At 46.0% G+C, this 20,493-nt stretch overlaps 1 protein-coding gene across 1 annotated transcript in view; it reads left to right on the top strand.

The window, feature by feature from the left end:
• The window catches only part of LOC139228898 (segment polarity protein dishevelled homolog DVL-1-like), a 160,749-nt gene that overhangs the window by 120,248 nt on the left and 20,008 nt on the right, over positions 1 to 20,493 (top strand). The window contains exons 6-8 of the mRNA XM_070860395.1: positions 13,556 to 13,649; positions 14,783 to 14,852; positions 15,653 to 15,792. Of these exons, the coding sequence (XP_070716496.1) occupies positions 13,556 to 13,649; positions 14,783 to 14,852; positions 15,653 to 15,792 (304 nt within the window). The remainder of the gene's footprint in view (positions 1 to 13,555; positions 13,650 to 14,782; positions 14,853 to 15,652; positions 15,793 to 20,493) is intronic.

Genomic DNA, 20,493 nt, shown 5'->3' on the forward strand with positions numbered 1-20,493 from the left:
AGTTTACTCCTCCCCTCCTCCCCTGAAGGTGCTGACTCTCACTGGGGTTCAGGGCCCCCCCTCCCCTGAAGGTGCTGACTCTCACTGGGGTTCAGGGCCCCCCTCCCCTGAAGGTGTTGACTCTCACTGGGGTTCAGGGCCCCCCTCCCCTGAAGGTGCTGACTCTCACTGGGGTTCAGATCCCCTCCTCTCCTGAATTCTTTGTGTGAGAGTGCAGACAGTGAGTGTCAGCAGGATTGTCAGGCCTGGGGCCATTACAGCGAGCCTGATCTTGTCCCCAGAAGGAATTGCTAGCTGGCAATCAGAACGGGCATTGTGGCTGATTTATTTTCCCCTTCATTAGTTCTGGGACACTGAGAAGATTGGTAGCCTCAGGCTTGACTAGCTCATTCTACACAGATCTCAAACTGAAACTGGATCCATGCTGGTTTCATGGCTCATGGAATTTTACAGCACAGAGTTCGGCCATTCTGCCCATCAACCCGGTTCTGGCTCTCTGACCCTTTTAAATGGAACTTTTAAAAATATTTATCTATTTTTCTTTTTTAAAAATTATACTGAATGTTGCCTCATTCACCATTTCTGGTTGAGCATAGATGTTCTAAAATCCCTCTGCATAAAAAAATTCTTCTATCCTCTCTCAATTCTCCTGCTGATAATTATATGCTTTAGTCACTGACTCACCGACCAGTGGAAATAGTCTTTCCTTGATTTACTTGACAAAAGCCTCCCATAATCTCGAGCACCCCTCCCAACCGCCCCTTAATCTCTGTTCTAATGAAAAGAGTCCCAATTTCTCTTGTGTCTCCTTATTTCTAAGACCACTCAGCCTGGTATCACTTCAGTGAATCTCCTGAACCCTTTCCCTGACTCAGTACTGTACCACACATTTGGTGTTTTAATGGCTGAGGTAAGCATTATGGAGAAGAGGAGGGGTGTCCAGTAAGTCGGGAGTAATTACTGACGGTGGAACACAAACTTTGCCGTAATTCCTTCTAACCCAGCTGGCGGTTGTCCGAGACAAGGGACAATGGCGAACAGTCTCCTCACTGCTCACCTTCACTTTGCCATAGAAAACAAACCAGTTTGGAGCGAGGCCCTTTGGAAGGCAATTAATTGACCTGTTTGTTTATTGCTTCAGTTGCTGGCCATAAACCTCGCTGTCTGGGCTGACATAGACCCAGCAATTTAAGCCTCAAACCTGAAACGCTCTAAGCTCATTAATCTTGCTTCCCGTGCTCCTGGCAGAAATGTGAGCTGGTTTTACAAGCCAAGTGGCCAACTTGTTAAAATAGAAGCTGAAAAATGTGAGTCACGTAAGTTATGTTACAAGAAGGAAAGCCTTATTAAAATATCCTCTCACCACACTCTGCAGAATCCGAGCAGAGTCTGTGTCAGTTGGGAGACAATCCTCCCTAAGTGCCAACCTTGGCTCTGTTGCTAGAACTCTCACCTCTGAATCAAACGATTGAGGGTTCGAGCCCCACTACAGGACTTGAGCCTGTAATCTCAGCCGACACTCCAGCGCAGTGCTGAGGTATGCTTCACTGTTGGAGGGGCCGTCTTTTGGGTGAGACATTAAGCTGAGGTGGATGTTAAAGTGCCCGTGTCACCATTGAATGAAGTGCAGGGATTCTCTGTCCGAATCAACATTCCTCCCTCGACCAACACTACCGGAACTTGCTATGACTACACTTGAAAAGTAATTAATTGACCATGAAGCACTTTAGAGTGTTCTGAGGATGTGAGAGGCTCTTTAGAAATTCAAGTTTGTTCTTCCTTGTTGAACATAATTTTAGGATTACAGAAGAGATTTTTAAAGAACTTGTTCAGGGCAACACTTGGGTTTCCTGGCCCCAAGTTTCCACATGATTTGCTCCTGATTTTTAGGAGCAACTGGTGTAGAACGGAGTATCTTAGAAATCAGAATTCTCATCATTTAGTTTGCTCCAGTTCTAGTCAGTTAAAACAGTTTCACTTTGGAACAGAATTATTTTTTCAAAAGGGGGCATGTCCGGCCACTTACGCCTGATTTCAAAGTTTCATGAGTGAAAACTTACTCCAAACTAACTTAGAATGGAGTAAGTGAAGATTTTTGTACGCTCGAAAAAACCTTGTCTACACTTTAGAAAATCAGGCGTAGGTTACAAATCAGGCGGAGGGAATGGTGGGGGGGGGTGTTTAAAGGGAAGTTTACAAACATTAAACACTTCAGTTTTACAAATAAAGAGCCATCATCAATAATAAATGATAAATACATCAATAACTCAGCCAATAAATCAATCAAAAAAAATGAATAAGAAATAATTTTTTTTTTTAAATCAATAAATAAAACATTTTCTACTTACTGACTGCAGCACCGGGAGCCCTCCAACAGCATGCTGGGATGCCCCCCTCAGTGTGTCTCTGTCAGTGTCTCTATCTCTCTGTCTGTCTGTGTCTCTCATTCTCTGTCAGTGTGTTTCTGACAGCGAGGGGGAGAAGGGGGAGGAGGAGAAGGAGATTGAGGGGGGGGCAGAAGGAGATTGGGGGGGGTGGGGGGGGAAAGGAGAAGGGGGAAGGGAGGCTGAACGGGCCCGAGACTTCGGGCAGGGCCCGTCCCCAGCACCAGATTTACAGGGCAGGTGGCGTTGGGTCGGGGGGGGGTGGAGGGAGGTCGGATCCAGTCCGGGGGTGGGGGGGAGCGGGTGTCTGGTCCGGTTCCGGGGTGGAGGGGAGTGGGTGTCAGGTCCGGTCTGGAGACGGGAAGCAGGAGTTGAGTCGGGTCGGGAGGAAGCAGGAGCTGGCCGTGGGAGGAGCCTTATTCACGCAGTCCCAGTGAGGCCATTCGGCCAGGGCTAGGGGGCTGCGTGCTTCAGGCCCCTCCCACACAGTTTCGGGCGCCTGGAGCTACTGCACTTGCGTGCCCACTGTAGCGCGCATGTGCAGAGGTCCTGGCACTGTTTTCGGCGCAGGGACCTGGCTCCGCCCCCTACAGCTCCTGCTGCGCTGCGCCGAGGGCCAGAGGACCTGCAGGGAGGTGGAGAATGTGGAGGTTTTTTTTAGGCCCACTTTGTGGCGCGAAAAATGGGCGTACAGGTCGGGACTGCGCCGCTCTAGGCGCGGCTCGAAACTTGGGCCCATAATATGGTGTGTGAAGTGGGGGTGGCGGGGTGCGGTGTCCATAATTGTCCCCCTCACTGCAGTTTTGCATTTTATTTTATATGTCAAATTCTTGATAGAATCAAATAAATTAATCACAATTGTCTATTTTCATTTTGCCCCCTCTCCCCTGAAGATGCTGACTCTCACTGGGGTTCAGGTCCCTCCTCCCCTGAAGGTGCTGACTCTCACTGGGGTTCAGATCCCCTCCTCCCCTGAAGGTGCTGACTCTCACTGGGGTTCAGATCCCCTCCTCCCCTGAAGGTGCTGACTCTCACTGGGGTTCAGGTTCCTCCTCCCTGAAGGTGCTGACTCCTTGCTGGAGTTTGGTTGCAGGGGAGCCAGCAGCCCTGTAGTATCTCATGCAGAAATCAAGCGGAAGGAGCGTGTGGCAAACCAGGCTCCCTGCCCACTCTTTCCATCAACGACTATCTGTCCCACCTTTGACAGAGACTATGGTTCTTGTATTGGACTGTACAGCCACCTAAGAACTCCTGCTAAGAGTGGAAGCAAGTCTTCCTCGATCCCGAGGGACTGCCTATGATGATGATGAGTATCTCATCCAAGTGAAAGCTGAGACGGTGAATGTTAGTAAGCTTTTGAACTGCGGGGGAATCGCAGTCGATGCTAATCCTGTCTCCTGATGTCCACAATTGCACACTTTGCAACAGGAGTAACTGGGTAATGATCAGGCGCAGGAGCCCAGGCTGTTTACTGCTCCCTAGCCCAGGGGCACTGAAGGAAATTGCTGCTACAGTCAACGCAAAGCAAGGTTGAGCCTGAAAGCTTCTGATTGGTAGAACTCAGAATCACACCGGCAATGACTCTCTCAACTGAGGCATTGGGACTAAGATTGTTGTGCTTTAATGTTGTAAGGAGGAAATATGAGTGTTGTGTAGTTAAGAAGACCATGCTGGCTACCTGCTCAATCGAGTCACTCACCGCTCTCGGAGCTGATTCTAATGATTTTGGAAGTGGAATTTGTCCTTCCTATTTTTATTTAACTTTCTTTAGCTATAAAAACTTTTCCTGAATATTTGAAGCTCTGTTAAAGTGAGTATGCAACATGCAGCTAGTTTGCACCAAGTGAAACTTTGATCGTTCAGCCCCCAGCCCATCCCCCAACACAGCAGAGACCAAAATAATTTATATGTTTGAGTTGAACACTAAGGGCCCGAGTTTGGTCGACTTAGCGTCAGCTGCCACTGAGTTTTCTCGGCGGTCTCGATGGTTTTGGGCACTGTCCTCGCTGAGCGAGTTTCATCAGGTCCTCATGCCGGCGGGGAGAGAAGACCGCTGGGTAGTGTCCGCTGGCATGCGCCGGCGTGCAACGCCCACAAGAGTCCTCCCTCCCGCCGCTGCATTCCCAGTTTGGTCCGGGCGGTCCTCTGCTCCAGCAGCAGAAGAAACCGCCGCGTGGAGGCAGGTCTTACCTGAACGGTCAGTATGAAGACCTGCAAAACAAGGTTAGTGCACTTCTTTTCTTTATTTCTTTTGCAGGGATTTAGGTGGATGGGTCCCCTGAAGGATTTCTGGTGTTTTTTTTTTAATTGGTTTAAAAACTTTTTATTTTATCAGTTCCCTCCCCTCCCAGGGCCCGACTCGATCCTCAGTGGTACTTTGCTGAGGATCTCATTTGCTGCCCAGAATCGGTGTGCAAGGCCCATTTTTGTCGCCGGGCGGTCTTTCCCACATCTTTTCATGAAACTTCTGCCCAAAGTACCATCAGGATCTTAGCAGTCCTTTGGCTGGTACTTGGGTGGAACTTGTGTTTCACCAAACTCAGGTCCTAAGACCTTTTCGAAGGCAGTGAGTGAGAGGATCTACGTTTGAGGTTGAGTGTGTACAATTGAAGCTGGATTTAGAGTCGGTGTGTGTTACTGGTTCTGTTCTATAACATAGAATCATCGAATGATACAACACAGAAGGAGGCCATTCAGCCCATTGTCCCTGTGCCATCACTTTCAGATAACTATCCAATTAGTCCCACTCCCCTGCCCTTTCATAAGAACATAAGAAATAGGAGCAGGAGTAGGCCATTCAGCCCCTCAAGCCTGTTCCGCCATTCAGTGAGATCATGGCTGATCATCTACCGCAATTTCACTTTCCTGCTCTATCCCCATATGCTTTGATTCTCTTAATATCCAAAAATCTATCGCTCTCTGTCTTGAATATACTCAAAGACTGAGCCTCCACAGCCCTCTGAGGTAGAGAATTCCAGAGATGCATCACCCTCGAAATGAAGAAGTTTCTCCTCATCTCAGTCATAAATGGCTGACCCTTTATTCTGAGACTGTGACCCCTGGTTCTAGACTTCAGCCAGAGGAAACATCCTTTCTGCATCGACCCTGTCAAGCCCTGTAGGAATTTTTATATTCAATGAGATCATCTCTTCTTCTAAACTCTAGAGAATATAGGCCGAGTCTACTCAATCTCTCCTCATAGGACAGTCCCAGGAATCAGTCTGGTGAACCTTCGTTGCACTCTCTCAATGGCAAGTATATCCTTCTTTGGGTAAGGAGACCAAAACTGTACACAATACTCCAGGTGCGGTTTCCCCACAGCTCTGCACATTTTTCCCCTTTAAATATTTATCCAATTCATTTCGAAAGTTACGATTGAATATGGTTCCACCAAACTTTCAGGCATTGCATTCCAGATCATCATAACTCGTTGCATAAATAAATTCTCCTCATCTCCCCTGTGATTCTTTGGCTAATTATCTTAAATCTGTATCCTCTGGTTATCGACCCTTCTGCCAGTGGAAGGTTTCTCCTTATCTACTCAATCTAAATCGTTTGTGATTTTGAGTATCTCCATCAAATCCCCCATAATTTTTTCTACTCGAAGGAGAACAATCTCAGTTTTTCTAGTCTCTCCACGTAACTGAAGCCACTCATTCCCTGGTACCAATCTAGTAAATCTCCTCTGCACCTTCTTCAAGGCCTTGACATCCTTTCTAAAGTGTGTTGTACAGAATTGGACACTCCAGCTGCGGCCCAACCAGTGATTTATAATCTGTGTGTTGCTGCTCCTGTTCCCTCTGTCTCCTCACTGAGACTCGACTAATATCAGCCCAGGTTTAGACCTGCCTCATGCAGAAGCTTTGCGAGGCTGGATTCCATTATATTTTTTCCCCCAGTTTGCCTCCTCCATGCTTGAAGGCTTTGACTCTCGGTGGGGTTCAGTTCCACAGATGCTGTTGCCACTCTGATACAGAGTCCTAATGGCCACTATTCATGTGTGAACCTGGACACTGAGCGTATGAAATTGGTCTTTAATGGCAGTGCAAAAAAGATGACAGCGATTTGGGGGGGGTGTATATCGGGTGGGGTGTGTTTCGGGCAAGGTGTATTTTGGCAGGGTGTAAAGAGGATGTTTTAGGCTTTTTGTGTATTAGAGACAGAGGCGCAAACACTGTATTAATCAGGTTAGGAAGTACAGGACTGATGTGTACAATGATCAGAGTTTATGGTAGTTTGCACTGGTTTTATCAGCACAATCCAGCTGAAATTGACAAAAACAATGCAAAAGATTGCGGAATTTTAAACGCGTTACATCAAGTGTTAATTGAGGTTCCACGATCGTTAACATTGGTTTAATAAATTTTGCGGTAGACGCCAGCCCTGCCCACAAAACTGCCGGCAACCCCCCAGATTGAAATAACGAGCATGGTGCATTTCCGCCAATTACACCCGTTCAAGCAAGCTCTTCAAATTGAGTTGTTTTCGTTGGTGCACAGGCACTAGTAGGCACATTCTAAAAGTTTTACATGTTCAAAAATAAAAAGAAGAAATTATTAATTTATACTGCGCAGCCCGATTGCACTGGTTCATTGAAGATTTTACGTTTGTGATTGTGCAAATGTGTCTGGGCGGAAATTGAACCATCACTTCGGAAAAACAGCGCACCTTTAAGCACAATTGGTGGCCAGTTTCCCGATTGCGCACAAAGCAGAAGCTCTGCCCCATTGTGTTTTTTCTCTCCACAAATGTCTGACCTGCTGAGTTAGAAACATAAAAACATAGAAAATAGGTGCAGGAGTAGGCCTTCGGCCCTTCGAGCCTGCACCGCCATTCAATAAAATCATGGCTGATCATTCCCTCATTATCCCTTTCCTGCTTTCTCTCCATACCCCTTGATCCCCTTAGCCATAAGGGCCATATCTAACTCTCTCTTGAATATATCCAATGAACTGGCATCAACTCTCTGCGGCAGGGAATTGCACAGGTCAACAACTCTCTGAGTGAGGAAGTTTCTCCTCATCTCAGTCCTAAATGGCCTACCCCTTATCCTAAGCCTATGTCCCCTGGTTCTGGACTTCCCCAACATCGGGAACATTCTTCCCGCATCTAACCTGTCCAGTCCCATCAGAATCTTATACGTTTCTATGAGATCCCCTCTCATCCTTCTAAACTCCAGTGAATAAATAAAGGCCCAGTTGATCCAGTCTCTCCTCATATGACAGTCCAGCCATTCCTGGAATCAGTCTGGTGAACCTTCGCTGCACTCCCTCAATAGCAAGAACATCCTTCCTCAGATTAGGAGATCAAAACTGAACACAATATTCCAGGTGAGGCCTCACTAAGGCCCTGTATAACTGCAGTAAGACCTCTCTGCTCCTATACTCAAATTCCCTAGCCTTCTTCAGCGCCTGCTGTACCTGCATGCCCACTTTCAGTGACTGATGAACCATGACGCCCAGGTCTCATTGCACCTCCACTTTTCCTAATCTGCCGCCATTCAGATAATATTCTGCCTTCGTGTTTTTGCCACCAAAATGGATAACCTCACATTTATCCACATTATACTGCATCTGTCATGCATTTGCCCATTCACCTAACCTGTCCATGCCACCCTGCAGCCTCTTAGCATCCTCCTCACAGCTCATACCGTCACCCAGTTTCGTATCATCCGCAGACTTGGAGATATTGCATTCAATTCCTTCGTCTAAATCATTAATGTATATTGTAAAGAGCTGGGTCCCAGCACTGAGCCCTGCGGCACTCCACTAGTCACTGTCTCCCATTCCGAAAAGGACCCGTTTATCCCAACTCTCTGCTTCCTGTCTGCCAACCAATTCTCTATCCATGTCAGTACATTACCCCCAATACCATGCGCTTTGATTTTGCACACCAATCTCTTGTGCGGAACCTTGTCAAAAGCCTTTTGAAAGTCCAAATACACCACATCCACTGGTTCTCCCTTGTCCATTCTGCTAGTTACATCCTCAAAAAATGCCAGAAGATTCGTCAAGCATGATTTCCCTTTCATAAATGCATGCTGACTTGGTCTGATCCTGTCGCTGCTTTTCAAATGCGCTGCTATTTCATCCTTAATGATTGATTCCAACATTTTCCCCACTACTGATGTCAAGCAAACTGGTCTATAATTACCCGTGTTTTCTCTCCCTCCTTTTTTAAAAAGTGGTGTTACATTAGCTACCCTCCAGTCCATAGGAACTGATCCAGACTCGATAGATTGTTGGAAAATGATCACCAATGCATCCACTATTTCTAGGGCCACTTCCTTAAGTACTCTGGGATGCAGTCTATCAGGCCCCGGGGATTTATCGGCCTTCAATCCCATCAATTTCCCTAACACAATTTCCCGCCTAACAAGGATATCCTTCAGTTTCTCCTTCTCACTAGACCCACTCTCCCCTAGTACATTCGGAAGGTTATTTGTGTCGTCCTTCGTGAAATCAGAACCGAAGTATTTGTTCAATTGGTCTGCCATTTCTTTGTTCCCCATTTATAAATTCACCTGAATCTGACTGCAAGGGACCTATGTTTGTCTTCACTAATCTTTTTCTCTTCACATATTTATAGAAGCTTTTGCAGTCAGTTTTTATGTTCCCTGCAAGCTTCCTCTCATACTCTATTTTCCCCCTCTTAATTAAACCCTTAGTCCTGCTCTGTTGAGTTCTAAATGTCTCCCAGTCCTCAGGTTTGTTGCTTTTTGTAGCCAATTTATATGCCTTTTCCTTGGTTTTAACACTATCCTTAATTTTCCTTGTTAGCCACAGTTGAGCCACCTTCCCCGTTTTATTTGTACTCCAGACAGGGATGTACAATTGCTGAAGTTCATCCTTGTGAACTTTAAATGTTTGCCATTGCTTATCCACCGTCAACCCTTTAAGTATCCTTTGCCAGTCTATTCTAGCCAATTCCACGCCTCATACCGTCGAAGTTACCTTTCCTTAAGTTCAGGACCCTAGTTTCCGAATTAACTGTGTCACTCTCCATCTTAATAAATAATTCTACCATATTATGGTCACTCTTCCCCAAGGGGCCTCGCACAGCAAGATTGCTAATTAGTCCCTTCTCATTACACATCACCCAGTTCGGATGGCCAGCTCTCTAGTTGGTTCCTCGACATATTGGTCGAGAAAACCATCCCTAATACACTCCAGAAAATCCTCCTCCCACCGCATTGCTACCAGTTTGGTTAGCCCAATCAATATGTAGATTAAAGTCGCCCATGATAACTGTTGTATCTTTATTGCACACATCCCTTATTTCTTGTTTGATGCTGTCCCCAACCTCGCAACTACTGTTTGGTGGTCTGTACGCAATTCTCACTAGCGTCTTCTGCCCTTTGGTATTCCGCAGCTCCACCCATACCGATTCCACATCATCCAGGCTAATGTCCCTCCTTACTATTGCATTAATTTCCTCTTTTACTAGCAACGCCACCCCACCTCCTTTTCCTCTCTGCCTATCCTTCCTCAATGTTGAATACCCCTGGATGTTGAGTTCCCAGCCTTGGTCACCCTGGAGCCATGTCTCCGTGATGCCAATTACATCATACCCGTTAACTGCTGTCTGCGCAGTTAATTCGTCCACCTTATTCCGAATACTCCTCGCATTGAGGCACAGAGCCTTCAGGCTTGTCTTTTTAACACACTTTGCCCCTTTAGAATTTTTCTGTAATGTGGCCCTTTTTGTTTTTTGCCTTGGGTTTCTCTGCCCTCCACTTTATGTATTCTCCTTTCTATCTTTTGCTTCTGCCTCCATTTTATTTCCCTCTGTCTCCCTGCATAGGTTCCCATCTCCCTGCATAGGTTCCCATCCCCCTGCCATGTTAGTTTAATTCCTCCCCAACAGCACTAGCAAACACTCCCCCTAGGATATTGGTTCCGGTCCTGCCCAGGTGCAGACCGTCCGGTTTGTACTGGTCCCACCTCCCCCAGAACCGGTTCCAATGTCCCAGGAATTTGAATCCCTCCCTCTTGCACCACTCCTCAAGTTACGTATTCATCTGAGTTATATCCTGCGATTCCTACTCTGACTAGCACGTGGCACTGGTAGCAATCCTGAGATTACTAGCTTTGAGGTCATACTTTTTAACTTAGTTCCGAGCTCCCTAAATTCGTCTCGTAGGACCTCATCCCGTTTTTTACCTATATCATTGGTACCTATATGCACCACAACAACTGGCTGTTCACCTCCCTTTTCAGAATGTCCTGCACCCGCTCCGAGACATCCTTGACTCTTGCACCAGGGAGGTAACATACCATCCTGGAGTCTCGGTTGCGGCCGCAGAAATGTCTATCTATTCCTCTTACAATTGAATCCCCTATCACTATCGCTCTCCCACTCTTTTTCCTGCCCTCCTGTGCAGCAGAGCCACCCACGGTGCCATGAACTTGGCTGCTGCTGCTCCCCCCTGATGAGTCATCCCCCTCAACAGTACCCAAAGCGGTGTATCTGTTTTGCAGGGGGATGACCACAGGGGACCCCTGCACTACCTTCCTTGCACTGCTCTTCCTGCTGGTCACCCATTTACTATCTGGCTGTGTACCCTTTACCTGCGGCGAGACCAACTCGCTAAACGTGCTATTCACGTCATTCTCAGCATCATGGATGCTCCAGAGTGAATCCACCCACAGCTCCAGTGCCGCAATGCGGTCCGTCAGGAGCTGGAGGCGGATACACTTCCCGCACACGTAGTTGTCAGGGACACCAGAAGCGTCCCTGACTTCCCACATAGTACAGGAGGAGCGTAACACCTGTCTGAGCTGTCCTGCCATGACTTAACCCTTAGATAAACTTAATTTGGCAACAACAATGTTAAAGGTTACTTACTGATAGAGCAAAGCAAAAAGAAAAACTACTTACCAATCACCAGCCAATCACTTACCCCCTTGGCTGTGATGTCACCTTTCGATTTCCTTCTACTTTTTTGCCTTCTCTCCCAGCTGCAGCTGCACCGGCTGGCCTCGCGCCGACTCACCACGCTGGGCCTTTTTATAGGCCTCCCCACGCTGCCTCACAGACACTGCTCAATCTCCCGCTGCCCCTGTTTCCAGTATTTTTATTTTATTTTGGATTTCCAGCATCTGCAGTATTTTTCTTTTGTACAATGAGTTCTTGACCCTACTGTAGGTTTATAGGGCTCAAAATTGGCCAGGAGTTGCTCCGTTTTTTTTGGAGCAACCTGATTTTTCTGGAGTATCTTAAAAATCCCCATTTTGCACATTCAGTTTGCGCCAGTGTAAGTGAGTTAGTTACGATTTTTTTAGTTTAGTTTAATTTTTCTCTAACGGGGGCGTTGCCAGCCACCAACGCCAGTTTTGGCCATTTATGCCACTTTGGCCAGCTAATAGTTACTCCAAATCTAGTTAGGCCAGCGTATGTGGCCACTTCAGAAAACCCTTGCGGAGAGTTAAGAAATCAGTGCAGGTTGGTACATCGGAGGCCAGCAGAACTTAATGACTTGACTAAAGAATGTGAATAAGATCAAACGGTTATACAGGACATCATATGACAAACTTCGCAAAGTTAATTAACTATACAACAGAAGCATTCATGAAAGCTTAAACTACAAAAATAAAAGAAGTAAAAGATAGTTGAATTAAATTGCCCTAATCACTCAACTAATTTAAACAACTATTTGTTTGCAATGATTATACTGGGCCAAAATTGAGCCCGTATTATCTAAATAAAGTCTACTTCAATAAATAAGATATTCAGTGTTCCTCCGTCACTTATGTTCTTCTTTCACAATCGCACCAGGTGAATAGGCTTGACAAAATGGTCACCACTATTCACAAGAGACAAAACATATTTACATAATTTTTTCAAAATATCCAAATAAAAAATAGAAGTAAGTAAGTCCTACCCTACCTTCATCTTCAGCCTGGGAAGGCAGCGGGCCGGCCTGTGCAGTAGGCCACTCGCCCTGGGATAGGGGCGGGACGCACCAGTAGCTGGTATGATGATGATGATGATGATCAGGTCCCACGCTGCAGCAACACAGAGGCTAGGGGCAAGGAGCTACTGCGCATGTGTGCACACTCCCAACGCGCATGTGCAAACGTCCCAGCATTGTTTTCAGCGCAGGATGCTGGCTCTGCCCCCGACCCGACTGGCCACACTGCACGAAGACCTGGGAGAGGCCAGACAGCAGCCAAAGTGGGGAACGATTTTTTTCGGAGCACTTTTCAACGCAGAAAAGTGGCGCATCTCCGATGAGTGTGCCGAAGAAAGTGGTGGGCTAATTTTTGAGCCCAATGTGCTCAGTTTGTAGAAAAGTATGTTGTCCTGACTGATGAAAGGATTATCGAGTGTGCTTGGAGGTTGCAGTATATGGCTTCCTTGCCCTTTCTAGGAGAGCCAGCCAGTATCTTGCACATAATTTAAGGAGAGAGCAGTTGGGGATTGTTCACAGGCATGTTATATTCATGAAAGGACGAGAGAATCCAAACCAAATTCATGGCATGGACGGACTAAGAAAGAGCAGAGCTGCCGAGCAGTTTGTTGCGATGGGAAAACTGTGCCCTGCTCATGTACAGAAGCTCAGCAACTCTGCTGTCAGGGTTGAGGGAACGCAGGACAGGTCAGAGCAGTGCAAATGGTGCAAAGTCGAGCAGACACTTGGAAGGAGAGTCTCTCCGTCTTACCCAAGGAAACACTGGAGACAGGGAAAAGACAGAATTCCAGCTGCATTTTATTCCACAAAATGGGAAATAGTCAGCAGACCTACCAGGATCTAAAGGGGATAGAGGCAGGTTCATGTTCAGCTGAGACCGTGACTTGAAGCTCTCGCACAGACCTACTGTGTAGCTCCAGAATTAACGATTATTATTTTAAACAACTATAATTCTGGAGGAGCTATGTGAACACAGAGAAAAGATTCACGGAACATTCCTCCGTACAATCAGTCGCCTTTAAAGAGAAGCGCTCTCAACCAGCACACAGTGTCGAAGGCGCGGTGGAACTGAATCACTGCAACTGCGAGGGGAGCAAGGGGAGGAACCTGGCATAAAGAAACCCAAATATATATTCAAGAAAACATCCGTGTGTGTAAATGTGGTGGTCTTGTCCCTGTGGAGAGTGTCTGGTTCTGAGTACCAGTCCCGGTCCTGGTCCTGTGCAGAGTGCTGACTGGACTTTCTTTGGTTCCTCAGGTTAAGTAGCTCGATGGAGCAGAGCGCTTCCTCTCGACTCATGAGGAGACACAAACGCAGGAGGCGGAGGCATCGCATGAGACAGATGGACAGGGTGAGATTGGAAACAGCAGCAGAGGGTGGGCTGGGAGCTTGTGATCTACCAACAACCCAAACTACATAGATGTATGATCATATTAACAGAGTAACAAATTCAATCATTTGTTTTCTGGGGTTTTTTCAAAGTTGCTCATAGAGAAGGCAAACTCGTGGAATGACGGAATACTTCATAACAATTATTGTAAGCAGAATTTTGCTGCTCAGCCGGGTAACACTGACAGCCAGGCCCCTAGTGAACAGAATGGGAGTTACCTCGAGCTTGAGGCTATGTAAACCTTTAGGTACAGGAAATGGCCATTAACAACAACAGCTTGCATATATATAGCGCCTTTAACATAGTAAAATGTCTCAAGGCGCTTCATAGCAGCATTATCAGAACATAATTTGACACCGAGCCACATAAGGAAATATTGGGACATATGACCAAAAGCTCGGTCAAAGATGTTGGTTTTAAGGAGCGTCTTAAAGGAGGAAAGAGAGGCAGAGAGGCTTAGGGAACCGAATTCCACAGCTTGGGGCCTAGACCGCTGAAGCTATGTCCAACAATGGTGGAGCGAAGGGAGTTGGGGGATGGATACTGTATCATAGAAATGTCACCCAATCTTACTGTATTGTCTCTGAAGGAGAGGCCAGAATTAACCCCTTTGTCAGAGAACAACCCCATATCCCTCAACCCCACCAACCCACCATACCCCTCAAACTCACCTACACACCATATCACTCAACCCCACCAGCCCACCATATCCCTCAACCCTTCCTACCTACCTTCTCACCATATCCCTTAACCCCACCAACCTACCTTCTCCCCAGTATCCTGGCCAATATTTATCCCTCAGTTATCATCTCTAAGCCAGAAGATTGAGTCATTTATCACATTGCAGTTTGTGGGAGCTTGCTGTATGCAAACTGGGTGCCGCATTTTCCACATTTCAACAGTGACTACACTTCAGAGGTACTTCATTGGCTGTAAATCGCTTTTGGACATCCTGAAGTTGTGAAAGGCGCTATATAAGTGCAAGTCTTTCTTTCTTTGCTCCATCAGAAATATCTGAAGAAACAAAAAGAATCAAAATGTTTTTCTTACTTCATAAGTGTTAAGCAACCAAACAAATGTTTTGTTTCATGCAGTCCTCGTCATTGAGCAGCATCACAGATTCCACCATGTCACTCAATATTATCACTGTGACGCTCAACATGGGTGAGTGGCTTGTCCTTTTCTTTAACTATCTCTAGGAAAAGCTAAAGTTCCAGTGTGTGTTTATGGTAATATAAAGGTGAATGTGAGTTAATGACTATGTGAGGGCAATGTGTGTAAAAGCAGCTTGAGGGTGTACTAAGTATTAACGGCAGAATGAAGGTTATTGTTTATTGAGCGCTGTGTGAGGTTGGGGTTAGTTGGAGTGTGTTTATTGAGTGCTGTGAGGTTGAGTGCTAGTTTTGTATGTACAATAACCAAGACAGCGGAAGAGATTTTTTTAAAGTTCTATTTTAATGAATGTGAGTTAATTTCACTGTTGCAAATTGATCTTAATTGATAATTGATTGAAAGTGGAAAGTTAATGTTCTGTTCATGTGCAAATCTGAGTGGACAGGGAATGTGTTACGCCTTGGGAGGGCAGCAGATAACGTGCCCCTCCCTCAATCGCCCCATGTATATATGTAGACGCAGAATATCCTACAGAAGACCAGGCACCCAATGATCTGCTTGGTTTGTAAATGTGAGTAAAATAGAGTTTACTCACAACAGGGTGAAAACAAGTTCATCTTCTCTGAAAGGCCTCTGCATTTGTCATTTGGGACCTGCAGCATAAATTCTCGGACCTTTTTGGCCATTGGTGACTACTCGGCCCATTATCCAGGCGCCCAGTTTTATCCACTCTTACCTCACCAAGTAGTATCACCCTGAGCTGAGGACTGTTACCTCCTTTATCGAGTCAGGGTCTTTATCACCGACACACACTTAAACCAATTCTAACTTCTTTTCCTTCTTCATTTCAGAGAAATACAATTTCCTGGGGATCAGTATCGTGGGTCAGAGTAATGACCGGGGAGATGGCGGGATATACATTGGGTCAATAATGAAGGGGGGAGCAGTGGCAGCTGATGGCAGAATCGAGCCCGGTGACATGCTTCTGCAGGTCAGTGCCCACACCTTAGCATCATTCCAAATAAAACCTTTGACCAGGAGTGAGCTATCTGTAGCTGAAGTATACAGGCGCCAGTCTTCCAGTCCATGGAACTATGTTAATTACCATTTCGCCCATGGTAACCATATCAATCCTGTTGGAAGTAGAGGGTTGGTTGCAGACGTTTTGCCTGTTTTATGCTGTCTCCTGGTCTCTGGAATTTCCCTGAGAGCGATCCCTTTGTTTGATAATGGAATGCTGTGTCCTTTCACTGAGTGTGTGAACCAGTCAGTTCTCGGTCAGATCCTGGCAGAGGCCGCAGTGGTTATGGACGGGACACTCGGAGCAGCCCACCACAGGGAGATATTGTGAAACAAAAACCTTCAGGTTGACAGAAAAAAATTAAGACTTTACCTGTCCAATATCTAGTTCCTTTCCCCCTGCACGGTGGGTCTCCGCCCTCCCTGGTGATGTCCTGCACCGTGGACCTCGACCCTCCCCTGGTGATGTCCTGCACTGTGAACCTTGACCCTTCCCCGTGTGCTGTCCTGACCTTGGGACTTGTCCCTCCCCTGGTGTCCTGCACTGTGAACCTCGACCCTTCCCCTGGTAGTGTCCTGCCTGTGATCTGGTAGTGTCCTGCACTTGGACTTTCATGATTGTTTTTTAGTTTAAAGAGACAAGAGCTTTTACGGTGAAATTTCTAGGGTACATGTTTTTATGTCTTTGGGAGGTTTACTTGAGCTATTTTTCTTGGTTCGGTATCTCAAGCCACCCCAGTAGCCGAGCCCTCGCTCCCTTTAGTCCAGACTCTGCCTTTACATGCCCAATATGTAGGAAAATTGTAACAAGCCCAGGGGTTAAACAGAAAACCCTCATCACCATATTCCGTCTACCAGATACAACACATGCCCTTACACAGTCTTCCTCGCCTTTGGAAATTGATAGAATAAACAGTTCACCAGACTATGGCTTAGGATCTTAACTGGCAAACAGATTTAATAACCAGTAAGTGGATAGTGAACAGAAGCAACGACACAATGATATACAGTAATCACAGGTTTAAATAAAGGACGGTATCCAATTAAAAACAAGGGCATACAAAGTGGCCAAAACTAGTGGGAGGACAGAAGACTGGGAAGCTTTTAAAAGCCAGCAAAGAACGACTAAAAAAAATGATTAAGAAAGGGAAGATAGACAATGAAAGTAAACTAGCACAAAATATAAAAACAGATAGCAAGAGTTTCTATAGGTATGTAAAAAAGAAAAGGGTGGCTAAAGTAAATATTGGTCCCTTAGAGGATGAGACCGGGGAATTAGTAATGGGGAACATGGAGATGGCAGAAACTCTGAACAAATATTTTGTATCAGTCTTTACGGTAGAGGACACTAACAATATTCCAACAGTGGATAGTCAAGGGGCTATGGGGGGGAGGAACTTTACACAATCACAATCACTAAGGAGGTGGTACTCAGTAAGATAATGGGACTAAAGGCAGATAAATCCCCTGGACCTGATGGCTTGCATCCTAGGGTCTTAAGAGAAGTAGCGGCAGGGATTTTGGATGCATTGGTTGTAATTTACCAAAATTCCCTGGATTCTGGGGAGGTCCCAGCAGATTGGGAAAACTACAAATGTAACACCCCTATTAAAATAAAAAGGAGGCAGACAAAAAGCAGGAAACTATAGACCAGTTAGCCTAACATCTGTGGTTGGGAAAATATTGGAGCCTATTATTAAAAAAGCAGTAGCAGGACATTTGGAAAAGCAAAATTTGGTCAGGCAGAGTCAGCATGGATTTATGAAGGGGAAGTCATGTTTGACAAATTTGTTGGAGTTCTTTAAGGATGTAATGAACAGGGTGGATAAAGGTGAACCAGTGGATGTGGTGTATTTGGACTTCCAGAAAGCATTTGACAGGGTGTAACATAAAAGGTTACTGCACAAGATAAAAGTTCACGGGGTTGGGGGTAATATATTAGCATGGATAGAGGATTGGCTAACTAACAGAAAACAGAGAGTCGGGTAAATGATTCATTCTCTGGTTGGCAACCAGTAACTAGTGGGGTGCCGCAGGGATCAGTGCTGGGACCCCAACTATTTACAATCTATATTAACGACGTGGAAGAAGGGACTGAGTGTAATGTAGCCAAGTTTGCTGACGATACCAAGATGGGAGGAAAAGCAATGTGTGAGGAGGACACACAAAATCTGCAGAAGGACATAGACAGGCTAAGTGAGTGGGCAAAAATTTGACAAATAGAGTATAATGTTGCAAAGTGTGAGGTCATGCACTTTGGCAGAAAAAATCAAAGAGCAAGTTATTATTTAAATGGAGAAAGATTGCAAAGTGCCGCAGTACAGCGGGACCTGGGAGTACTAGTGCATGAAACACAAAAGGATAGTATACAGGTGCAGCAAGTGATCAGGAAGGCCAATGGTATCTTGGCCTTTATTGCAAAAGGGATGGAGTATAAAAGCAGGGAAATCTTGCTACAGCTATATAAGGTATTGGTGAGGCCACACCTGGAATACTGCGTGCAGTTTTGGTTTCCATATTGACGAAAGGGTATACTTGCCTTTGGAGGCAGTTCAGAGAAGGTTCATTAGGTTGATTTCGGGGATGAGGGGGTTGACCTATGAGGAAAGGTTGAGTAGATTGGGCCTCTGCTCATTGGAATTTAGAAGAATAAGAGGTGATCTTATCGAAATGTATAAGATGATGAGGGGGGTTGACAAGGTGAATGCAGAGAGGATGTTTCCACTGATGGGGGAGACTGGAACTGGAGGGCATGATCTTAGAATAAGTGGGTGCCCATTTAAAACAGAGATGAGGAGAAATTTCTTCTGGGGGTTGTTAATCTGTGGAATTCACTGCCTCACAGAGCTGTGGAAGCTGGGACATTGAATAAATTTAAGACAAAAATAGACAGTTTTTTTAAGGGGATAAGGGGTTATGGGGAGCGGGCGGAGAAGTGGAGCTGAGTCCATGATCAGATCAGCCACGATCTTATTAAATGGCGGAGCAGGCTCGAGGGGCCGCATGGCCTACTCCTGTTCCTATTTCTTATGTTCTTATGTAACTATCGCTCCTCAGAATGATAGAAAATAACAGTCACATCTGCTGTGCTAAACATCAGTGTCACCTAACCTTGACCTTGCATGGCAATTCACTGCTTACCCGAGTCTCTCGGGTTGATCGGTATTGTTGGTGAAAATAAATTCACATAGACTCTAGTAAAGTAAGAGAGACAACTTTATTGCTAACGGAGCTCTGGGAGAAGAGTTGAGGTCCCGCAACCTGCGAATCACCTTCTCCCCGAGTGCCTTGTGACGCGGGGTTATAAGCAGTTTACAGGGGGCGGAATACAATAATTTAAATTCATTTACATACAACCAATCAATCCATATGGCAACGCAATTCATTTACATAAAACTTTTTAGTCCTAGTGAAACCTGAAAGCATGGCGTGAATTTGGGGGCCCTTCCTCTGTATCTTCTTTTGTGGTTAGTTATTCTGTTGCAAAGCTTTCTATGAAACAGTGGCCTGCACCTGGCCAGGAGTCTCTTGTTGCTGCAGAGTTCATATCAGGGACAGCAGATAGGCTTCTTGGTACAAAGTTCATTTAGTGGTGGCTTACCCCATCCTACTTTGCTATGTCTGAAAATCCACAGTCCCCCCCTGTTGGTCCTGGAGGATGTTCACGAAATCCAGATGACCACAATGAAGGTGGCTCAGTGCCTACCTTCGAGGCAAGTTACTTCCCTGCCTTGCCTGTAGCTCTAGCCTACCCTTCATAGGTAGTGGTCTGTGCCTGCGTCGTTCGCTCCGTCTTCCTCGGCATCTCCGGGTGTTCCCATCAGATGTTCTTTTCCGGTGATCAAGCTGGCAACCGGCACTATTCGGGCCATCATGACTTTACAGCAGATGTTAAAACATCCGATAATCAAGCAACAAGTAATTGTTATTACAACAAGAGTAACTACGCCATGTGTTAAATAGGACCCCCAGTGATCCCCCTAATAGCCAGTCAAGCCAGCTATTCCCCCTTTTTGGGCCTTGTCTGAACTCGTCAAGCTGCTTTCTTATGGCATCAATGGCTTGGGTGATATTGTATGATTCATCCGTAACGTGCGTTATATATTTGTCTCCTATTATTGTGCATACTCCCTCCTGTTGGGCTAACTGATAATCTACAGCATAACGGGTCTGCTGCGTATACAATCTTAATTCAGACAGCTCCCGGTTGATGGCATCCAATCCCTTAGATGTGCTGTTTCCCAGAATGGTTAATCCACAAATAAGATAGTTCCTATTTTTGGCACTAATTACCCCCGCTGATCCCCCCCCCCCCCCCATAGACAGGGCCCCGAGGAACCCGTGGCCGAGTGATGATCCCAGCGTGATAGGATCCTCCCAATCGGCACAGAACTCCTTGCTGATGGCCCGTGATACTATCCTTCTCCGGGTATGCCCCCCATGGAACAGTGAGTGGTCCGATAGTTCCTACTGCAAAGAGGTCTGGGAGAGTCGATGTTGCGGTCTTGAAGGTGCCGTTGAGGAGGAACACGAATCCCTCCTTAGCTCTATAACACTTTACGTCAGTGTTGCTAACACTCATGAACTGCTTATACCACCAATTGCTCAAATTCCCTTAAATTTGAGCCTGATCCTACCAATTGGTAAGCATCAAACGGGTATGCCCATGTTT

This window comes from Pristiophorus japonicus, chromosome 18, assembly GCF_044704955.1.
Source record: "Pristiophorus japonicus isolate sPriJap1 chromosome 18, sPriJap1.hap1, whole genome shotgun sequence".
Classification (NCBI taxonomy): Eukaryota; Metazoa; Chordata; class Chondrichthyes; family Pristiophoridae; genus Pristiophorus; species Pristiophorus japonicus.